A 20896-nucleotide genomic window follows, 5' to 3' on the forward strand; every position below is an offset into this window, starting at 1 on the left:
GTATACGGGGGGGGGGGGGAGAAAAAAACAACCTAAGACAGACCCAAATGGAGAAGTCTCTGTCATAAAGCGATTTCGACATTGGAAGAGAACAGAGTACCTTCAGGACAAGTGAGCGCACTGCAAAGCCCCTCTGTCCGTCCATGTCCCGTAAACATATTGTCTGAGGTATTTATCTAACTATTTATTGGTTTGGTATGTTATGCATGGTTGAAGTCGATACATTCTCCTTTTTACAAGTATATTTTATCTTGCAAAATTCAGAAATTGTATCTTGCAACCTAATAGATTTTAATACATAGAACAAGTTAAATTAACTTACATAAAATTCTAGTTTAAGCACAGAAAACATGATTTTTAAAATTTAAATTAAATTAATTTTTTTATGGGATATCGGCGTCGCTGGCTAGACCAACGTTTATTGCCCATCCCTAATTGCCCTTGAAAAGTGGTGGTGAGCCGCCTTATTGAACCGCTGCAGACCCTGTTTTGTAGGTGCATCCACAGTGCTGTTAGGGAGGGAGTTCCAGGCTTTTAACCCAGCAACAGTGAAGGAACGGTGATTATTTTTCCAAGTCAGGATGGTGAGTGGCTTCCACGTGGTGGTGTTCCCATGTTCCCTTGTCCTTCTAGATAGTAGTGATCGTGGGTTTGGAAGGTGCTGCCTCAGGAGCCTTGGTGAGTTTCTGCAGTGCATCTTGTAGATGGTACACACTGCTGCCGCTCAGTGTCGGTGGTGGAGGGAGTGAATGTTTGTGGAAGAGTTGTCATTCAAGCTGGCTGCTTTGTCCTGGATAGTATCAAGCTTCTTGAGTGTTAGAGCTACACTCATTAGGCAGGTTGAGAGTATTCCATTGCACTCCTGACTTAATCAAAAATACAGGTAGTGAAGTTTATAAATTAGTAATAAACTAAGGTAAATCCTGTGAGAAAAAGAAAATCTCCTCGCTGATGATCACAGATGCAGTGCAATACATGAGTTGCTTTTCTTACTTTGTAAATGTAGTGGTTTAATAGATGATGCAGAGATTCTAACTATGGATACATTAATGCTCTTTCCATGACCCTGAGGACACCCAACTACAGTGCTTACAAATCTTGCACTAAGTGGCTGTTAATAGCTTTGTTAATATATTTTGAGGCAGTCACCAGTGGTAGTTATTCAAATATGTTGTTAAACAGAATGGCAAGATATTTCCTTTTAACATCAATATTGGCAACAAACACCTGAAGTTAGAATATTATGGACCTGGATTTCCCCCAGTGATAAATTTGCTGGCTGACTGAGGTTAGATTACAGCAAATGCAGCAGCAAATCCAAAGCGATGCAACTAATGACTTGCATCTGCAGGGAGATGAAGATCATTGTTCCCCATCATATGGGGAAACTTTGGAGTATGTGCTTTTTAGGGAGAGAGGTCTTCCTGCTATTCGAAGAATGAAGTTGCTGATGAGGGAGCCAAAAAAATGCAATTAGTTTGAACCTGACCTGTCCAATTTGAGTGTGAGAACCAAGATCGAACAGTGAAACCAAAATAGCTTAAAGCAGGGGCAGTACTAATAGGTCAGATTTTACAGTCAAAATAGCAGTGAGCTAGAGGTACTCACCATGATTTATGCATAACTGGAACACGACTTCAAGCAAGGAGCAAGCAATTGCATGATTAAATGGCAATATTCAAAGGTTGCTGTCCAATTGCACAACGTTTTTATTAGCTTCAGGAAAATGGCAACTCGTTGTCTTCCTCACCATTTGATGTGCATTGAATATTGTGAAGCTGCTGTATTTAACCAGGAGATAAAAACTAAAATTTAGAAGGCCATTATGATGGGAAACAAATCTCCTAGAAAATGATCGGCCAATATTTTTGACGAGCTACTGTTACTGACTTTTTAACAATACTTTGCTTGATCAAGAACTGGTACTCAGCACAAACATTTCTTTTTCTTAAAGTATTTATCTTTGTTAATTGAGTGCTGAGGTGCTCTTATTATTCCACGTTGTAACGACACATGACTAAACAGATTCCTCATTCGAAATCTTGCCGTTTCCAATGGTGTTGTTTCTGTTGCTGCAGAGTCAGGTGAAGACTGGGTAAATTTGCTTAAGAGTGGTGAAGAGGGGAAAGGAAATGCTAAGCAATTTAAACCAAGGCGCAATGGTAAATAAGTTGTAATTAATCACATCTAAGGAGATAAAATTAAAATCAACTAAGCAGTGGGTACCAATATTAAATTGATCCAAATTATTTTAAATAAAAACCTGATATACATCAATAAAAAAAATGACAGGTATGTAGACTTGCAAAATAATGGGACAGCTGAGACCAGTTGCCTGGAATTCCTGTGATATGTGAATAACCAAACCTGTAGTAAGTGTTATGAATGCAAGGCTTTATAAGGCAGTTAGGGGTTATACTGTCTCTTTAAATTTTTAAGGTATTACAGAATGTCCTGGAAGGGAGGATGGTGAGATCATACTAAACTCTGCCCTGGGGCAGGCCCATGTGATTTTTGAATCTTGACATGAGAAGGGCAGCTGCTCTTTCTGGACACACACTATTAGACTGAGACACCTGGAGGAGGAGACTGAAAATAGCTCCTGTTGTACAAAGCAGAAGAGAAGGTGGTTTTGTGTTGGCCACTGAGTAGAATGCCAAAGAGAACTGATTTTCTGCTTATCAACTCAAATTAGCAATTCAGTTTGAAGAGATGGGACTTAGGGAGATTTGAGGACCAAGCAGTCGCCGATGTAGGCCTTGCTGCTGGAATTCAGTTTAGGGATACTCTGAAGACTGAGTGGAGGGACTTTAAAAGGACACTGGGAAGTTTGCCCTGGTGTGGCAGGGAGAAGAGAACCTACTGACAAGTCTGAAAGAGTGTGCAACTTAAACTATAAGGCTATATATCTGCTGGGAGTCTGGTGCAATGTATAAAATGGTCATTAAAGTGGTTGGTTTAATTGGTTAATATCTTTTCTGTAGTTCAGTGTATTAGTTGCCTATTAAGTAATGTTTAGTCAGTGTTGATTTTAGTTTGTTACAATAGAAGCCTTAAAATGTGAAATCTTATACAATTCTTCCCATCCGTCACTGGGCAATTCATATCTCTTTAAAAATTATCTACCTGTGTTGAATATTGGGTAAATTGGCAAGGGCAAAGGCTGGTGGATTTGGGGGCATATGTTGGCACAGCTGAAATAAAACCTGGAATGACCCTGTTTCTTCCTCCATAGGTGCTGCCAGATCTTCTGAGTTTTTCCAGCACTGTTTTTATTATAGGACATTATTGTATCTCCTTACCAAAACCTTATATTTTGCATTAAAGTATTTGATAAGTATTAATGGTATCAGATCACAAGATTCAGAGGTGGGGGAAAAGCAAATTTCCTTAATGCTTCATAGACGATTTGCTCGCCTACTTATCAGAAGTTAAAATCCTGCTAAAAGATGCAAATGAAGAGTGTATGAGGGTAATAAGAGGTCAGTGAAAATTGTGAAATCTGTAAAAAGGACCTAGCAGAGTCCTTCGATACTATCATAAGCCATCCATTGGCACACCTGTAGATCTAAGGCAACGACCACACTAAAAAGTTATGGGACAAAGACTGAAACCATCTATAATAATACATAGGAACAAAAGAGTTATTATAGGGAAAACCATGGAAAAATGAATTGGGACTGGACTTGGGACACCAGCAAAGTTTCTGACTAGCAAATTGACCGCAATTGTCAATGATGAGTTCAGAGAATTGTGAAAATATGAACTTCATGTTTATAAATACTGCAGCTCAGCCCTTGCAGCAGTGGATTTTGGGAAACCAATAGTGATGTTTGATGAAATGGTGCACAAAATTTTATCTAATCAGTTAAACTGCAAGTTGACAGCCATCTTGGATTGGATGGTTCAAGGAAAGCATTCACTCCAGGTGATTGGAGAAGAAGGACACCATCAATTAGTCCAGGGGTGAAATACCAGTTTGCCTCTGTTCTGTGATAGTCTGGCTCAAGAAGATTATTTTTTTTTCTGCACATTTGAATGCTTCATATGCAGGGAGCCAGGCTTTTGTCAAGACTGCAGTCCCTAAGAAAACTTAAAGACCACTGAGGTATAGTACAAGACCCATCTGGGACAGAACTTAATTCTGGAGATTAGGTGTATGATAAAATGGTGGGTCATAGGGAATGGAATGTATTTGGTTGTTATGTTAAGACGTTACATCTCAATACTTTGATTGTCATGTTTGATGTTCGTTCCTACCTTAGTTGGAATTAAGTATAATAATTCAACTCTGAGCAGTTGATAACAGTAAATGAATCACCTTATACCACCTGTTTTTTGATTAAGATACTGATTGATAGAATGTAGTAGATCAAGGGCTGGATGATGGTAATGTGAGGAATCGTTACAAACATGACTTCAGTCTTTCTTTTAATCCTGGTACCATTCTAGTAAAACTTCTCTGCATCCTCTCGAAGGCCTTAAGAGTCATTACACACATGACAGAACTATCACATCCATCAAAATCGATTACCCAGTCAGGTGACAAATTCCAGTGAATGGAGGGATGCAACAATTATGGGTTATGCAAGTTCTTTTTCCACATATTCATGGAAATGTAGATCAATTGACATAAAGCCGCACTTCTGCATTTTCAGAGAGAAGTCTTTCTGAAACTGCCCAAAGAGCCAGCAGATGCAGATGTAAACCTGTGGAAACAAAACTAAGCTGAGCAGATGTGCCTCTGCCCTAAATGATGCTTCTATGATATGGCATTTTTTGATAAGATCTGATTTGCTGAAAATGGGTTGTGTTCGATGAAAAGCAGATCCTGTAATGTTTTATTGATACCATAAAGGAATTGCATCTTCATGATGCATGTTGATTTCTTCTAGGTGATACTGCAGAGTTTGAGAAATGTGTTACAATTAGAGAAAAACTTAAAATTGGGAGTTAGGCTGTGGAGTTTCAAATAGGTTGGCTTAGACATTAAGAAGGGTGGATCTGGGATAGATTTAAATGAGCAATCCTATTTAGAGAGTATTACCTCCAACCTGATTAAAAGTACTAAGTCATCACAGAAAGATAATGTTACATCAAAGAAAGCAAATACCAAGCTTGATTGGTAAGTTGAACTGGTTGGGTACCTAGACTAGACCAGTTGATAGTTTTGAAGTGTTGAAGTTGCATACGATGATGAAATATCCTAAAGTAGAGCGTGTTTTAAGGGCATATAAAACATTAAGAAAGTTATACACTGGAGAGATGCATTCGTAAGTTCCCATCCTTGGGTAACCCAAAGATCTTGAACCTAGTCACTTTTAGTGATGCTTCATATGCTAATCTTCCTGGTGGATATTCTAGTGCAGCTGATATATTTCTGATTGGTGAGGATGTGAAATATTGTCCTTTAGCTTGTGAAGCCAATAGAATAGAAGGTCTTTAGCTGTTGAAACACAGGACAGAGTTTAATTTGTGGAACAGGGGTCCTGCCCCCATTGCCTCATGCCTGATTTTCTTGGACTCCCCTGCTATCATGCCAGTTCAGTGGGCTCCATTAAATTCCACTCGCTCACTGTTAAGGCCTTCGAGAGGATACAGAGGAGTTTTACTAGAATGGTACCAGGATTAAAAGACTTAAGTTATGGAAGAGACTAGAGAAACCAGAGTTGCTCTTCTTTAAAGCAGAGGAAATTAAAGCGAGATTTAATCAAACTGTTCAAAATCTTGAAAAGTTCCAATAAAATAAAAAGGAGAAACAATTTCCAATCGTAAAAGGGTTGGTAACCAGAGGACACGTGATTAAGATAATTGAGAAACAAAATTATACAGAAAGTTAGGGCTCTGAACCGACACTGGGATTCAGGGTAGATGCATTCAGTCAGGATCTGCAGTTTGATAAGGGCGACATGGGCAAATATTTTTCCCATGGTGCTTAGCAGGGAGATGCCTCGATCATTATTGCAATCACTGCGGCTGTCCTTGTTCTTTAACTGGGTCGTAATCTTTGTGTGATGCAATCTACAATTGACATGATCTTCTCAGTTCGGCAGCTGCAAGAGAAATGCCATGAACAAAGGAGATAATGGTTGCAAGGTCCTTTTTTACAGATTTCACAATTCTCACTGACCTCTGTTATTAACCTCTATGAAGCATTAAGGAAATGTATATTCCTTCATTGATCTCAACAAGGCATTCAAATATGTGAGCAGAGGCAGTTTTATTTAATCTGCTGGGGAAAATTGGCTGTCAAAGTTACTCAATGTGATCTCCACTTTTCATGACAACATGATGGCTAAGGTCAACTATGACAGGGCAACATTGGAACCCTTTGTGATCTGCATTGGGTCAAAGGGTTGTGTTCTGGCATCAACACTCTTTGGAATATTCTTTTTGCTGCTGTCATATGCCTTCAGGTCACCTACAGAGGGTTTCTACTTGCATACAAGAACCGATGAAAGCTGTTCAGCCTTGCTCACCTGAGACCCACGACAAAGGTGCAACAAGTCCTCATCAGATAGTTGCTGTATGCTGACAATGTCGCAACTGCATTGCATACCAAGGACCACCTTCACCAACAAATGAACAGACTCTGTCATGCCTGTAAAGGGTTTGGTTTGACCAACAGCATCAGGAAGACAACTGTCAAGGTCTATGGTGTTGTCATACCGCCTTTGATCGGCATTGACAATGTGAAGCTAGAGGTGGTTGATAGCTTCAGAAAATTAAGCTCCACAATCACCAGCAATCTGTCACTAGATGCTGAAATCAACTCATGCATGCAAAAGCTGCGGCTGTTATGTCCAAGCTGAGTAAGATTGTGGAATAACAGCAACCTGACTGAGAACAACAAGTCTGCACCCTTGGCACACTCCCACAGTGGTGAGACCTGGACATCCTAGGCAGGAGAAAAGGCTGAATGTTTTCCACCTTCGCTGTCTCAGATATATCCTTGGCAGGATAAGGTCACCAACTCCCAAGGTCCCGGAATGTGCTAATTCTTTCGGCGTACACCGATTGCTAAGCTGCATTTGTCAGATGGCTGTATACTCAAAGACACTCTATATGGTGAACTGACGATTGAGTCACAATCTCCTGGGCATCATACCTCTGCCACAAAGACACCTGTAAGTGAGATATGTAGATGGTGGAAATTGACACTGGCAGTCTCTGATGGCCATGACCTTTGGAGGCTGACTGTTTTCTCTGGCTCTCTCCTCAGCCAGCTGAGCTTTTTATTTCTACCCAACTCTTCCAAATGCCTCTAAAACCGAGACCAATGAACTGTGCACTTTCTTAGCCCACTTATCGCCCTCTGCAGCAGAGGCACTCATGCTGTAGTGAGGCTCCTCGGCCACACCAGGCAACCCTTAACAAAACAAAAAGTTGGTCCCCACAGTGCAAACCATTGTCTTATGAAATGAAAAGCTGCCACCATATCTGGAATTCACTGCCTAAAAAGCATGATTGAAGCAGTTTCAATAATAACTTTCAAAAGGTAATTGAATAAATAGTTGTAAGGGGAAAATTCGCACAGTTATGGGGAAAGGGAAATGGAGCTGACTGGACAGCTCTTTTAAAGAGCTGAAACAGGCATGATTGGCCCAAATGTTCTCCATATTTGCTGTAATTCAATAATTCTCTGAAACCCTCCCAATCCTGCCGTCTAAATCGATCTTATTTAAATATCAGAGGCTATCTTCTTGGATAGTATTCAATATTTAATCAAGTGCTCAAGAAGATCAGCTGGAGGAGGACAAGATGTATTCTTTCCATGCTGTTTAAGCTCCGCATATGCATACGAGATTCAGGTGGGGAGGATGCATAATCTCTCAAACTAAACTCAGTTAGCACAGGGGATTTGTTCAGCTACCATTTGCACTGAAGTAGGAGTTGTGCAGGTAGAAGAAATTGCAGTAGTCTTTCTGACTCTGCTAACTGAATGAGCTTTTGGAACTGGCTTCAGCCTGGCCTGTTAGTAACAGCTTTGGTTCTAAGCACTCCATGTAGGTTTTCTTTTTAAATATATAGGGCTATAGGTTTGCCATGGAATTCCTCAGAACTGCCATTTGTACTTCATTTATCTAGAAATTTGTTCCTTCAATTGTAAACAACTTGGTGTCATATGAAGCATCCAATTTTTGAGTGAAGACTGGGTAATGAATAGATCTGTTTGGGATAATGTTCTTGCTGGGATAATGAATGGAACCATTTAGAATGTGATATCACAAGATTCTTGTTTGATTTTATGATCTTCTGGGTTTATCAACCTGTTATTGAGAGTTCAGGTGACATCTGGGAGGCAGAAGGTATTTTATATAATCTCTCTTAATTGCTTTAAGATCTAATGCCACTAAACTTAGTTTGGCAAATTGAGATTGGATTCGGCTAATAAATTTAGAATCCTGTCCTTATGGGAGCCATTTCAATTTGCAACTCAAATACATGGGATGAATGACCTCTTATCTGATTTATATAAGAATTATGAATTAAACTACCTTGGACAATAAATCTAGTTTTACACTTGCCACAAAATTCCACCTGATTCAACACTAATTGCCAACTTTGTTCAGCAGTCACAGTGCTAGCTGTCATGAAAAATACAAGGCATATTACTGCAGTCGGAGGCTGCTGTTTTAATTCTCCCATGAAGTCCACTAATGGGACAGCCTAACTTCATGCACATTGATCTCTGCTCTGTAGTCCTATAATTTATGCATTAGCCTGGTCCCTGTACTTTTTTAAAGATTAATAGAAAAACAGCTAATGTGAGAAACTGAAATGAAAACACAATGCTGGAAATATACAGCAGGCCCATCCACAGTGGAAAGAAATGCAGATTCACATTGCAGGATGAGGCCACTTCACCTAACACTTCTCTCCCTCACCCCAAAACCACTTGTATAGAGCATCATAGACATACAGTATTCATTTCATTTTCATAGCACTAATTGAAAGTGGCTCAATATCTCATACAACCTGGCTGCAAAAAAAAATCCTAATTTATGAAATATATAATTTAAAATTCCAGGACACAATGGAAGGCAGCGAAAAGGTGCATGGAGGGGTCACGACAGTCCATAAGTGTACAGAGGCCTTTAAAAGAGGATTTGAAGGGCAATTGTACATGCTTAACCTTAGGAAACAGTGCAGGCAGAGACATTAATTTGGAATATTCCCAGGATGGTATAGAACTAAAGCATTTAGAATTAGAGGAAGTAGGTCTCTCTGGAAAATTCGTTTCATGGGTTTCTGAAGAAACATTGGAGGCGTTTTGACTTCTTTAAAAATGCCAATTATTCGGAAATGTACCTTTAGTATAAGTAAACAGGCGGCCTGGAAAACCAATATGGTTGCTGAAAGTGGCTGCAAAAAACTCAGCAACTTATTTTTCTGATGGCTGTTAGTTTTTTGGTTGTGTTTTAATTGAGAAGCAATATAAAGATGGTGGAAAAAATCTTATTTAAAAAGAAAATCAAAGTTTTTTTTTGTGATTCTCAATTTCTTGCTGCACACTTTGGATTGCTGTGGCTCTGTGCAAAAATAGCATATCCAAGTACAGGTTTGGGGAGAGACTGAGGCCTTCACATTAAAAAAATAAAGATATTAACAGACAATTTTGGAGTGAATTTAATCATATCGTGAAATGTAACTTTTATGTTTTAAAACCTTTGGCTACAGTGAAGAAAAATGGGGCATTATTTTGAATTTCATCGATCAATTTTTTTCTTTCACATAGATTCTTTTGGGTTGTTTAAGAAAATTTTATGCCTTTAGTCGTTATTCATTGACAGTTTTCTTGCTGCTTTCTTACTGTTCTCACTGTTCATTCACTTAAGTCCTGTACCTCCAGATTTTCTGTTGTTTTAGATTTGAGCCAAATAACAAGTGCATGTTCAACATAAAACTTAACACACCAGTTGGCCTTACATGGAAAGATTAGTGTTGAACGGTTATCTATGTTGGGTTGACAATACACTTCAGAACCATAGACTGTGGAAGCTGTTATTACAGTATTGAGGTGACTAAAAATAATAGAATAAACAGGAGAATGGAAATTAGAACACCGTTTCCTCTATTTTGACACCATATACAAAAGCACAGAAGCCAACATGTAGCAGCACTATGTGCCTCACGACACAGTAAAGGGATACTGATGAACATTGCAACAATGCATCAATCAGTCCATAGAACAGTGGGTCATTACATTTTAGAAGGCACTAGTGAATTAAATGAGAAGTGCACAAAGTGAATTGATAAAGTGGGTGCATCAACAACAAAGCAATAAAATATTGGAGTAAGAGACTTCTATGAACCTTAACACTATTCCTACCTTTTGATGCTGTTGCTTCCTGCCCCTGGAGCTTCAAATTAACAGACTTTTGCCAATTTCTTTGGCAGTTTACTTTTCCAGTTTATTGGAAATGGCTATGACCAGGATAGAAGTATTTCTGGGACTGAAACAGGAACAAATTGTTTCTAGCACAGTTGGTTCTATAGCATATCTGTGCTATTATATTTATTGTACTTACATTGTTTTTTTTCTTGTTTGTTACTTCCAACATAATTCAATAGTTCATGCCTTATCATACTATTTTTCCCACAGCTATCCTCAAGGTTATCCTAATAATTACTTTGCTGGATTTAATCATTGATGCTTTTACAGTGCTGAGAAAAGGGGTTCCCAAAACTGTCTTAGAATGCCTAATCTTTCTATTGCTCATAAGAATAATCCTGGTGTGTTTATAAACTCCTTTTTAGTACTGCTCCCATCCATAATGGTAATTAGACTCATGAGACAGCTGTTATCTACATTTTGTGGATTGTAGTATGCCTGTATAAGTTGAAGAAATAGTGAATGGGAAGAACATACAAAAATGTTAGACAGCAAAATTCCAGCAGGTCTACCAAGACTGCCCCATACAGTTGCAATAATGCCTTATGCATCATACAAAACATCTTTGCCTCTAGGCAGAGTCCATGGGAGAGGCAAAGAACAAATCAAAAACCCAAAGCTAATTTATAAAAACAAAACTGGAAAATTCCTCTCCAATTGCTGAGAGGGATTGAAACTAGTCCAGGAGACCAACAATGAACGTGACTGATCTCTGTCCCAGTCAGAAACCAGTCCAGCTGTCTTTCTTGAAGAGTTACATTTCGAGAAGGATAGGCCTCCATGAGTAAAATCCTAAGCTCTGGAATTCTTTCTCACAACCTCTCCACCACTCCTTTTTTAAAGCCTATGTCTTTGACCAAGCCTTTAGTTAGTTACCTGTCTTTATATTCCTTTTTGGATTGATTTTTTTTTCCTGATTATCTGTGAAGTGCCTTGGGTCTCTTCACTATCATAAAGGCAATATATAAATACAAGTTGCTGTTTCACTGTGGATGGAGAGATTTCAAAGAAAAGGTAATTATGGATAAACTTAAACTTAATTGTTTTTATGGATAGATATGTTAGTGATCACAAAATAAAATTTCTAGCCGAGGCACTTCCAACAAATACTTGAACAATGCCAGCTTCTCTTTCTTGCCAGTTGCTTACAGTTCCATTTCCGTAACTATCAACTCGTTCATTGATTCTTTGCCTGTCTACTTGATGTTTGCTCATTGGAAGGCTTCTTACCTCTTCGTTCATATGAAACTGTCAGTATTGTCTGCTTAAGTAATTTTTATGATGATTTTGTTTTTAAGGTTGATTTGAGCCAATGAAAGCAGTGTCATATATTCTGCACACTTTGCATGTTCGACAAAGTAAAATGTGATTCCTGTGAACCACAATGCTTCTTTATATCATGGATGGGTGTTTTGTTAAGATTATTGGTTTCAATGTGAAATTCACAATGTGAATTTCGAGGGTTGGGTGGGGAGGAGGAGGGAAAGCAGTGTAAGTGATCTTAATTGTCACAGCTGGGGACATCCATTCTAGAGGTTATTTATTATTATCAGTAACTATTCTATGTTTACAACCATATGTTGATCCAATTTCTAACCGTACATTGCAGCTCACGTTCTTTCACATCATGTTCTTTTATTACCTGCTGGGAGTTTGTGGATCAGATTAAACTGCATTCAAATGGTGAATCTTGTAAATTGGCATCTGTGTTTAAACTTGTGTTGCTTGTTGATTAGCACTTAAATCTGCACTGAGCCATTCATGGCACGTGGGCCATGCTGTTTCTAATGAGTAAGTATTGATCCAAAACTGATCTGTTGTAACCTGTTTTGTTCTTATTGATTTGAGTTCTCTGGCTTCCATATGGTGAATGGGACAACATTGTTCTTTGCGAAATTATTGGGATGTTTTTTGTTTGCTTTCTATTCTGGGCAGCAAACAGAGCACACCGCTAGGTGTTTGGCAACCACAAATATAATTTGCAAGACCTTTTCATTTTTGCCAAACTAACATAGTCAACCCAAGCAAACTTCTCTCCTTCATAGGGACAGGAGTAAGCCATTCAGCCTCTCAAACCTGCTCCCCCAATCAATTTGATTATGGATCTTTGTAGTTTAACTCTCCACCTACTTGTCTTGGTTTTGTAATCCTTATTATTCTTACAAAAAATTTCAGTCAACATTGTTTTCAATTGCTGTGGCTTCAAACAGTTTCATATTTCCACTACCCTTTTGTATGAAAAAGTGTTTCCTGACATCAACCCTGCCTAGTTCTAATTTTAAGGTTATACCCCTCTTGTTGTATACTCCCAGGGACTAGTTGTTATTTAAAAGAAGTTGATAGAATAGATGTTAACCATCTTAAACATCTCAATTAGATCACCCATTAATCTCCTATAGTCAAGGGAATACAAGCCTAGGCTTTGCAACCTGTCCTCATAATTGAACCCTTTCACACAAAAACAGCCTGGTGAATCTGTGCTGTACCCCCACTCCAATGGAGATATATTCTTCCTTTAATTTGTAGCATGTGAACTTGAAGTTTTTAAATATAGATTTGGAGTTAAATGTGCAGAGGTGATCTTGCTACTAATAGTCCTCCTCTGAACAACTGTTGAATTTAGAAATGCACAGAAATCTATGGTCTAGATATTTGCTGGGTTGGTTACTCAGCCAGGGATGGAGTTTTGGACAAAAACCTAGAAGTCAAGGTTTACCTGCATGCTATGGAGTTTTAACTTACACAGCATAGGTCTTTTGACCCTGACAAATTTCCCACCAAGAAGTCAGTCTGATTGGCAGACTTGGTTTCCACCTGGTGGGGAGCATTTCAGAGCAAGCTGTGGGACCATATAGGTCTGCTCCCCAATTCCAGTGATCTTTTGCATGGGGGGGAGTGGAGTGAGTCTGATGGTGTGGGGTGGGGAAGTTTAAGGATCAGAGGAAGCACGCCTGTTTCACTTTGCCCACAAGCAGTGCTGTAAAACTGACAGGTTTCCAAAGGCCTGTTAAATCCAACCACCCACTATAAAACCAGACAGCCTTATTAACATTACGTGCCCTCCAACCTCCTGGTTGACTGCTGACCCCATGACCCACCTTGGTAAGACCTGGAAGTTAACAGGTTGGAGCTTTCTTCCTGACACACATTTTTCTGGCCACCCAAACCTAATTCTGTGTTAAGATTCCATACTATGGATCAGCAGACTCATGAAAGGCTCAACAAGTGATCGAGTGTACTATGTTTTAAATTGCAGACAAAAATAGCTTATTTCTGGGCTCAAACCCTTCCTTATCTTTCTAAAATATTACAGCCATGTTTATATTACAGAAATTAGCTTACTTATAGAAGTTTATTGTCATAAGATCACTATAATACTTGTACATTGAACTAAGTATTTGTGACATATTTTGCTTCCAACTTTATTGGTCTAAGGGAGTGAGGGAGGTAAATGGATTAAACAGAAATGACTTTGGATATTCCTGATAATTTTTAAATATCTGCAAGAATGCTTTTGGGAGGCTATGCATTCCGATTACTTTACCTATAGTCAGATGTATGCTGATCAATATTGTTCAATTTTATGGGGCTAGACCTCAGTGATCCAAAGCAACCCTCAGATCAGAAAACACTTGGCAGACAAACTAAAAATTAAACCTGCCATCATAAATGGCACCTTGTAATTGAATAACTTGCTACGAAGTGTAGAATGTGTGGTGTTTATTCACCCATAATGATCTGTGCTTGCTACTAAAGCTTTTGATGTTTTTAATTTCTGAAATAATGCCAATGTTGTCAATTATGATAGATCCTGTTAATTACAGGCTGCTTCAAATTTCCTCTAAATTTTGTCATGATCAAAAGTTCTCCCTTACTTAACAAGTGACAGCCAATTCAGATTTATCAGCCCTGTTAACTGCTACTAGCACAAAATGAAAACCGAGTGGAAAAACGCATGCACAAAATTTCAAACTGTTAAAGCATATACGGAAGATTAATTTTATGTCTAGGATTTAAACTCTTCAGTTAGATAAATGTTATAAATTGCTCAAGATTCATCCTTTTTTGTCAATTGGATTATTGCTGTATAATTAATTAATGTACCTCCTGGTTTTTCAATTTCATTGTGGAGTGATATTTAGTATGTTTTCAGTTACAACTCTGGCACATCATAGTTTTGTTTCTGTTTAGCATGCAGCAGTATTTAGATGCAATTCATTTTAAATTGTTTTAGTGAGGCTGTTTCCAGGAGAAAAAAATCCCTAGTTATTCCATGTAATCTTTCAATTACTACTTTCTGCTTTCTTAAGTGTTACCTTATAAAAATGACCAAATTTTCTTTCTTAGCTAGTGATGATTTCTTGTTGGATCTGTTATCTCTCAATTCTATTTTCTAGTAAAATGAACTATTTTAATTATTTTTCACTTGATGGTGAATGTAATGGGCAGTCAGCATCATACTTTGGGTTTAAGTTACAAAGAACTGCCTCCTGCCTTGTGTTGCAAACCCAAGAGTATAGTAATGATTTTCCATTTAATTTTTTTTTCTGTTGCTTCTCCTTCTTGTGCTGGTGCCTGCTGAGAGGTGATATTAACTGTATTCCTGCTGACTTACTTTCAGGTGTTCCAGCAAATATAGCTGACCTGAGGAACCTGGAAGTGCTGAATGTTTTCAATAATCAGATTGAAGACCTTCCAACACAAATCAGCAGCCTGCAGAAACTGAAGCATCTGAACCTTGGGTAGGTAGATCTTAATGAGTCGTCAAGTTGGAATATACTGGGACGAGGCAGTAAAGAAAAAGGAAAATGAGAGTACGACAAGAGTAGAAATGAAGGTGGTCATTCCCAAATTCAACATTTGTATAACATTCTACAAATAATCTATTTAGATAAATTGCAAACAAGAAGCACAACATTCGAACACTACATGCTTCTTTTGCCTTTCATCCCCACCCCCCTTCCCCCCCCGACAGTCCAAACCCCCGATTGTTACCTTCAGAAAGACATTCTTGTTCAAGAAGAACATTTTAATTTATTTTAGTCCTCCATTTGACCCCTCTTATCAATGCAAGATTATGATATTAGAATTCAAATTTATGTAGCTTTATGCTTCTAGCTCCTGTCCACTGGAGTTTAAATTGAGTCTGCCTGTCTCATTTTGCTCAAAACCTGTAAGTACTGAAAGACTAGAACATTTATCCCATCGGGCTAAACGGGATTCAAAACCAAAATCTGGGAAGGTAAAAGGCTGAAGCTCTGATGCAGCATGCACTTCTTTTCTCTTTCTGTTCCAACTATAGGCCTCAGCTCTAAATCTTTTGATCCCTTTTCTATCTGAAATAGGTGGATATGAACCTTAAGATTTGGTACTCATTATCCAGTTAGATGGTTAGGATTGGCCTATTCTGTTCATTTCCAAGCATGACCTACATTTAATACATGTTTTTTGTTGCAGGATAAGATTTTACTATAACAAAGCTTTTGCATCTCCTGTCATTCCTCATGAATCATTGAAGAATGGGCTACTGGGTGGGAAATGGACTGGAGTCAATTTCCTGTAACCTGGTAATCATGAACTGCAAAACAAATTGCCAGTTTGGGGCAAGAAGAACTGTTGAGGCTACAGTAACTGTGAAAGACTTTGGATGCTGGAAATCTGAAATGAAAACAGGAAATGCTTGGCAGATTTGGCAGCATCTTTTGTGGTGGGGGGGTGGTGGGCAGTGGGCAGAAACGGTTTTTTGTTGCAGGTAGTTAACCCTTCGTCAGAACTGGGACTTCTTAGACATGTAACAGTCTTAAGCCGGGCAGGGAAAAGAAAAAAAGACTTGCATTTATATAACATGTCTCATGACCTCTGGAGGTCTGTGATTTACAATCAGTGCAATACTTCTGAGGTGTAGTCACTGTTGTAATGTAGAAAATGTGGCAGTCTATTTGTATTTAGCAAGCTCCCATAAGCGGTAATGTGATTATATAATCTATTTTTGTGAAGTTGATTTGAGAAATATTGGCCAGGACACCAGGGATAACTCCCCTGATTCTCTTCAAAATAGTGCCATGGGATCTTTTACATTGACCTGAAAGGGCAGACGGGACCTTAGTTTAACATTTCATCTGAAAGGTGGCACCTCCAATAGTGCAACACTCTCTTAATACTGCACTGGAGTGTCAGCCTTGGATTTTGCACTCACGTCTTAGAATGGGACTATAACCACATGGACTAAAGACAAGAGGCTGACTCCTAAAGGATGAAGGAACAAATGGGGAAAGTATTTCGGCTGGAAAATATGAGTGATTAAATTACAAAATTTATAATATTGAAAGGCAAAAAGTGATACTAATAGGTTAAGTAAAGAAACATCTGGAGGAGGTGTAAATAGGAAGGCAGAATCACCACCAACATCTATCGTCCAAATATAAGGCAGAGGCTATGATTGGAAATTGTAGAATGCTATGTTGAGTCCAGAAGCCTGCAAAGCGCCAAGTCAAAAGATGATCTGCTGTCCCTCGAGCTAACACTGAGCTTCATTGGAACAGAGTAAGAGGCCGAAGACAGGAAGCTCAGAGTGGGAATTGAACTGAGAATTAAAATGATAAGTGACTGGGAACTCGGGGTTGCGCTTGTGGACTGAATTCATTGTAGAGGAGACTGCAACATGAGCAGCGAATACAGAATACTAAATTAAAAGAAGTCGAAATAAATTGCAGTTTAATTTGGAAGGGGTGACTGGGGCCTCGGATGATGAGGAGAGTGGCCGTAAAATGACAGGTGATGTACCTCCTGCATTTTCATGGGGAGGTGCTGGGGAAGGGGAGGGCTGGTGAGGATGATTGCACTGTGGACCAAGGTATTGCAGAAGGAACATGCCCTTCATAAATCTTAAAGGGGAGATGGTGTCATCACACTGGAGATGGCAGAATAGCAGAGGACAATCATTGAATGTAGAGACTCTTGAAATTGCGCTAATTTTTGAGGCACACAGACCCTAATAGGCATGCTTCAAAAGCTTTTCATATCACACAATAATAATTTACTAAGAAACATTCAATTGTACAACAAAAATATTTCATTTTTTAAGTCTTTTTTCAAGCATTTTAAACTAGGTTACTCTCAGGTGGAGGAGTGAACACCTTTGAATAAGCTTTATTTTTGGTGATAAATCCATTTTCAGTATTCCATCAAGGAATACTTTTTTAATGAAAGAAAAGAGAAACAGTTGCATTCTATTATGCTACCCATTGTGCTAGTTTATGGAAGGTTTGGTGTTTGTGACTACATGAATAGATTTTAGTGGAAACTTGAATAGTAACCTAATTGATTTTTTGGGTGCAATTTACTGATTTGTACGTGGCCCGCCATTATCTTCTCAGGGAAATTGGATGATAGACTGAAGGCCAATCAGTTGGTCAGAAAAGAGCCTCAACTCGATTTTTAATATAGTTAAATGTGTATCCACATACCTCCTTATGTAGATATATTATTTGGGGATTGTAAACTCATTATTTCTTGCCTCTCCCCAACAGCATGAACAGGTTAAACACTCTGCCACGAGGATTTGGGTCTCTGCCAGCACTGGAAGTGCTTGATTTGACATACAACAATTTGAATGAAAATTCTCTCCCTGGCAACTTCTTCTACCTCAGTAAGAAACTTTTAAAAAAATGTTTTATTTATTTATGATTACCTATATTGACCAGTAATAGAAGTGAAATTAGGTAGTGCTGTTGTAATTTCTGATTTGCAGTCCATTTTGGGTTCTTGCTCATTAACCTGGTGGTCTGTATAGAAGGCAATTGAAAGGGGTGAACATTGGTTGCATTAAATTGAAATTTTGGTTTGGACCATGTGGAAATGAATAAAATAGGTTGTATAAGTTGTTGGGATGTGCTTTACAAACTGCAACTGTCCACTTGTTTTGCAAATTCTTTTAAATATGAAATTACTTAGCAGTGATGTGGAGCAAATGGTTGCAATTCAGTTTTGCTCTCAGTTAATGTCATTCAACTTAAAGCTTCATAATTATGAATCCCTTATGTCTTAACTGTCTTTTTTTTGTACAGCAGCATATTCTAATTAAAATATGCAATGTTTTCTTTTCTAATTTAACGTGGACTCAGTCTTTTTCTACATTGCAGGAGCATACTGAGCAGACTGCTGCTGTGTCATTTTGACCAAGGGCAGAATTTTGCCCTTGGCGGGCTAGCTCGGCAGGGGCGGTCGGGAAGCTAACCGCCACCCACGATAGGCACCGCACTGCGATTTCACGCTGGCAGTTCAATTAGCATGAAACGTGAGCGGAAGGGGTGGGCGCTGGAGTGAATGAGCACTGCATAATCTCCGAGGCACAGAGCTGCCTCAGGGAGGTGGAGATATAGCAAAACGTAATAAAGAAACTAAAAATATGATAAAACATGACCCTCCATGTGCCTCTGTCAATTGAGCATGTTATTAATTCAATTTAATTTATTTTATTTGCTTTTGGTAACCTCATCCCACCCATGGATGAGGTTTCCAAAAGACCGCTAAGGCCGCTTGGGCATTTCGCCTACCCGCCAACCGTTAGGTTGAATGTTTTTCAGTCCGTTGTGAGGTTTTACTTGGAGCTAGTGTACTCGGTCACTGCCTTTGTCCCTTCTGACACGGCGTGCTTGGCCAGTCCCCTGGGCAGCAGCAGGCGCATGGCAGTCTGGATCTCCCGGGAGCTGATGGTGCTGCGCTTGTTGTAATGGGCCAGGTGGGAAGCTTTTTGACACAATGCGCTCAAAAATATCGTTCCCTAACGAGTTCCTGATGCTCATAGCCTTGGAAGAGATGCTGGTGTTGGGGTGAACCTGCTTCATCACTTTGTAGATGTAGATGGGTAACTCTCCTTCCTCGACCTTCGCCGCTTCTTGCCGCCCTGACGGTTTCTTTAAGGCTTTCTTGACTCCCTTCTTGGGAGCTGGTTTATTCTCATCAACCATCTTCAGTTTCAGACACACAAACAGGCAGCAAAAATTTTACCTTAACCAATTATTTAATGGCCTTAACAGGCCTTTTAATTGTCGGCGGGTGCGCTGCCGACTCCGGTGCATGCCCGCCGACTGAATTATCGCACTACTGCGCATTGATGTCTGCACGCTCAGCCATCGCCAACACGTGTCATTTCATACGAGCAGGTCGGGCACGCGCCCGCCCGCCCGTCGAGATAGAATTTCTGCCCCAAGTGTTTCAGGTGATATGAACATGATGAAAAGATGCAATTGAGCTTCGAATTGGATTTGTTGATCCATCTGACTTGAAGTGGGATTGATTCTTCTAGTGAGTCATTAGATTTATTATTTTGGAAGTAGTAATCAGGATTTAAATCTATATTGTAATTGATGAAATTTTATGACATTATTTGCAATAAATGTGCATTTAATATTGATAGGGGAAGGAACCATGCTTTTTTAAAAATTTCCTTTTATAACTGCATGCTATTGCAGTGAGTGGTTGATTATCAATTACTGTCTGAGTATACAGCACTTTTTTCCATTGCTATGGCACACTTAACAGCCTGGAAATTTAAGCCTGTTGGCCACTAATAAAGATTTACAGCATAAAATGCAGTTCCTTAGTGTCTGGACATAAGGAGGACACTTTGCCCATTGTACTGCCTCTTTAGAAAGAACTATCTAATTAGCCCCCCCCACCCCCCATGCTTTTGTTTCATAGCCCTGCACATTTTCCCCTTTCAAGTATTTATCCAATTCTCTTTTGAAAGCTATTATTGAAACTGCTTTCACAACCCTTTCAGGCAGTGTATTCCAGATCATAGTTTTCTGTGTAATCTTATTCTCCATGTATCAGTTCTGGTTGTTTTGCCAGTTACCTTTTTACATCTATGTTCTCCTGCTACTGCAAACAGCTTCTCCTTATTTACTCTATCAAAACTTATACTTCCATCAAGTCTCCCTTTAACCTCACTGCTCTAAGTAGAATAACTCCAACTTCACTACTCTCTCCACATGACTGAGGCCTTTCAACCCTGGTGCCATTCTAGTAAATCTCCTCTGCATCTTCTCTAAGACCTTGACTTGTCTCCTACAGTGCAATCAGCAGAATATGCCAGCTGGAGTCTGCCCAGTGTTTTATAAAGTTTTAGTATGACTTCCTTACTTTTGTATTCTTCCTTTATTTATGGAGTCAAGGATTCCGTATGCCTTTACTTGTCCTGCCATCTTCAAAGATTATGTTTGCCTGAAGTCTGTTACCATCCTCCTTTGCCGTTCACTACATTTACATATTTACAAAATTCTGATTTTTTTCCTTTCTGAATAGTATGAGTTAGGTTATACTGTATTCAAGTCGTTCTTCCCAAAGTGGACCAACTTCTCAGTTATCCACAGTAAATTCACCAGTTTATCTTCCTGAAATCTGCTAGCATCCTACTCACTATTTACTATGTGTCAAATTTTATATGATCTTCAAACTTCAAAATTGTACTCACTGTACCCAAGTCCAGATCATTTA

At 39.0% G+C, this 20896-nt stretch overlaps 1 protein-coding gene across 2 annotated transcripts in view; it reads left to right on the plus strand.

Annotated features, from left to right (window-relative positions):
• rsu1 (Ras suppressor protein 1) overlaps positions 1–20896 on the plus strand; it is a 246657-nt gene that overhangs the window by 79253 nt on the left and 146508 nt on the right. For both annotated transcript variants that reach the window (XM_041183109.1, XM_041183110.1), the window contains exons 4-5: positions 15018–15138; positions 17926–18044. In XM_041183109.1, the coding sequence (XP_041039043.1) occupies positions 15018–15138; positions 17926–18044 (240 nt within the window). The remainder of the gene's footprint in view (positions 1–15017; positions 15139–17925; positions 18045–20896) is intronic.

Source organism: Carcharodon carcharias, chromosome 3 (genome assembly GCF_017639515.1).
Source record: "Carcharodon carcharias isolate sCarCar2 chromosome 3, sCarCar2.pri, whole genome shotgun sequence".
In the NCBI taxonomy this organism is placed as follows: Eukaryota; Metazoa; Chordata; class Chondrichthyes; order Lamniformes; family Lamnidae; genus Carcharodon; species Carcharodon carcharias.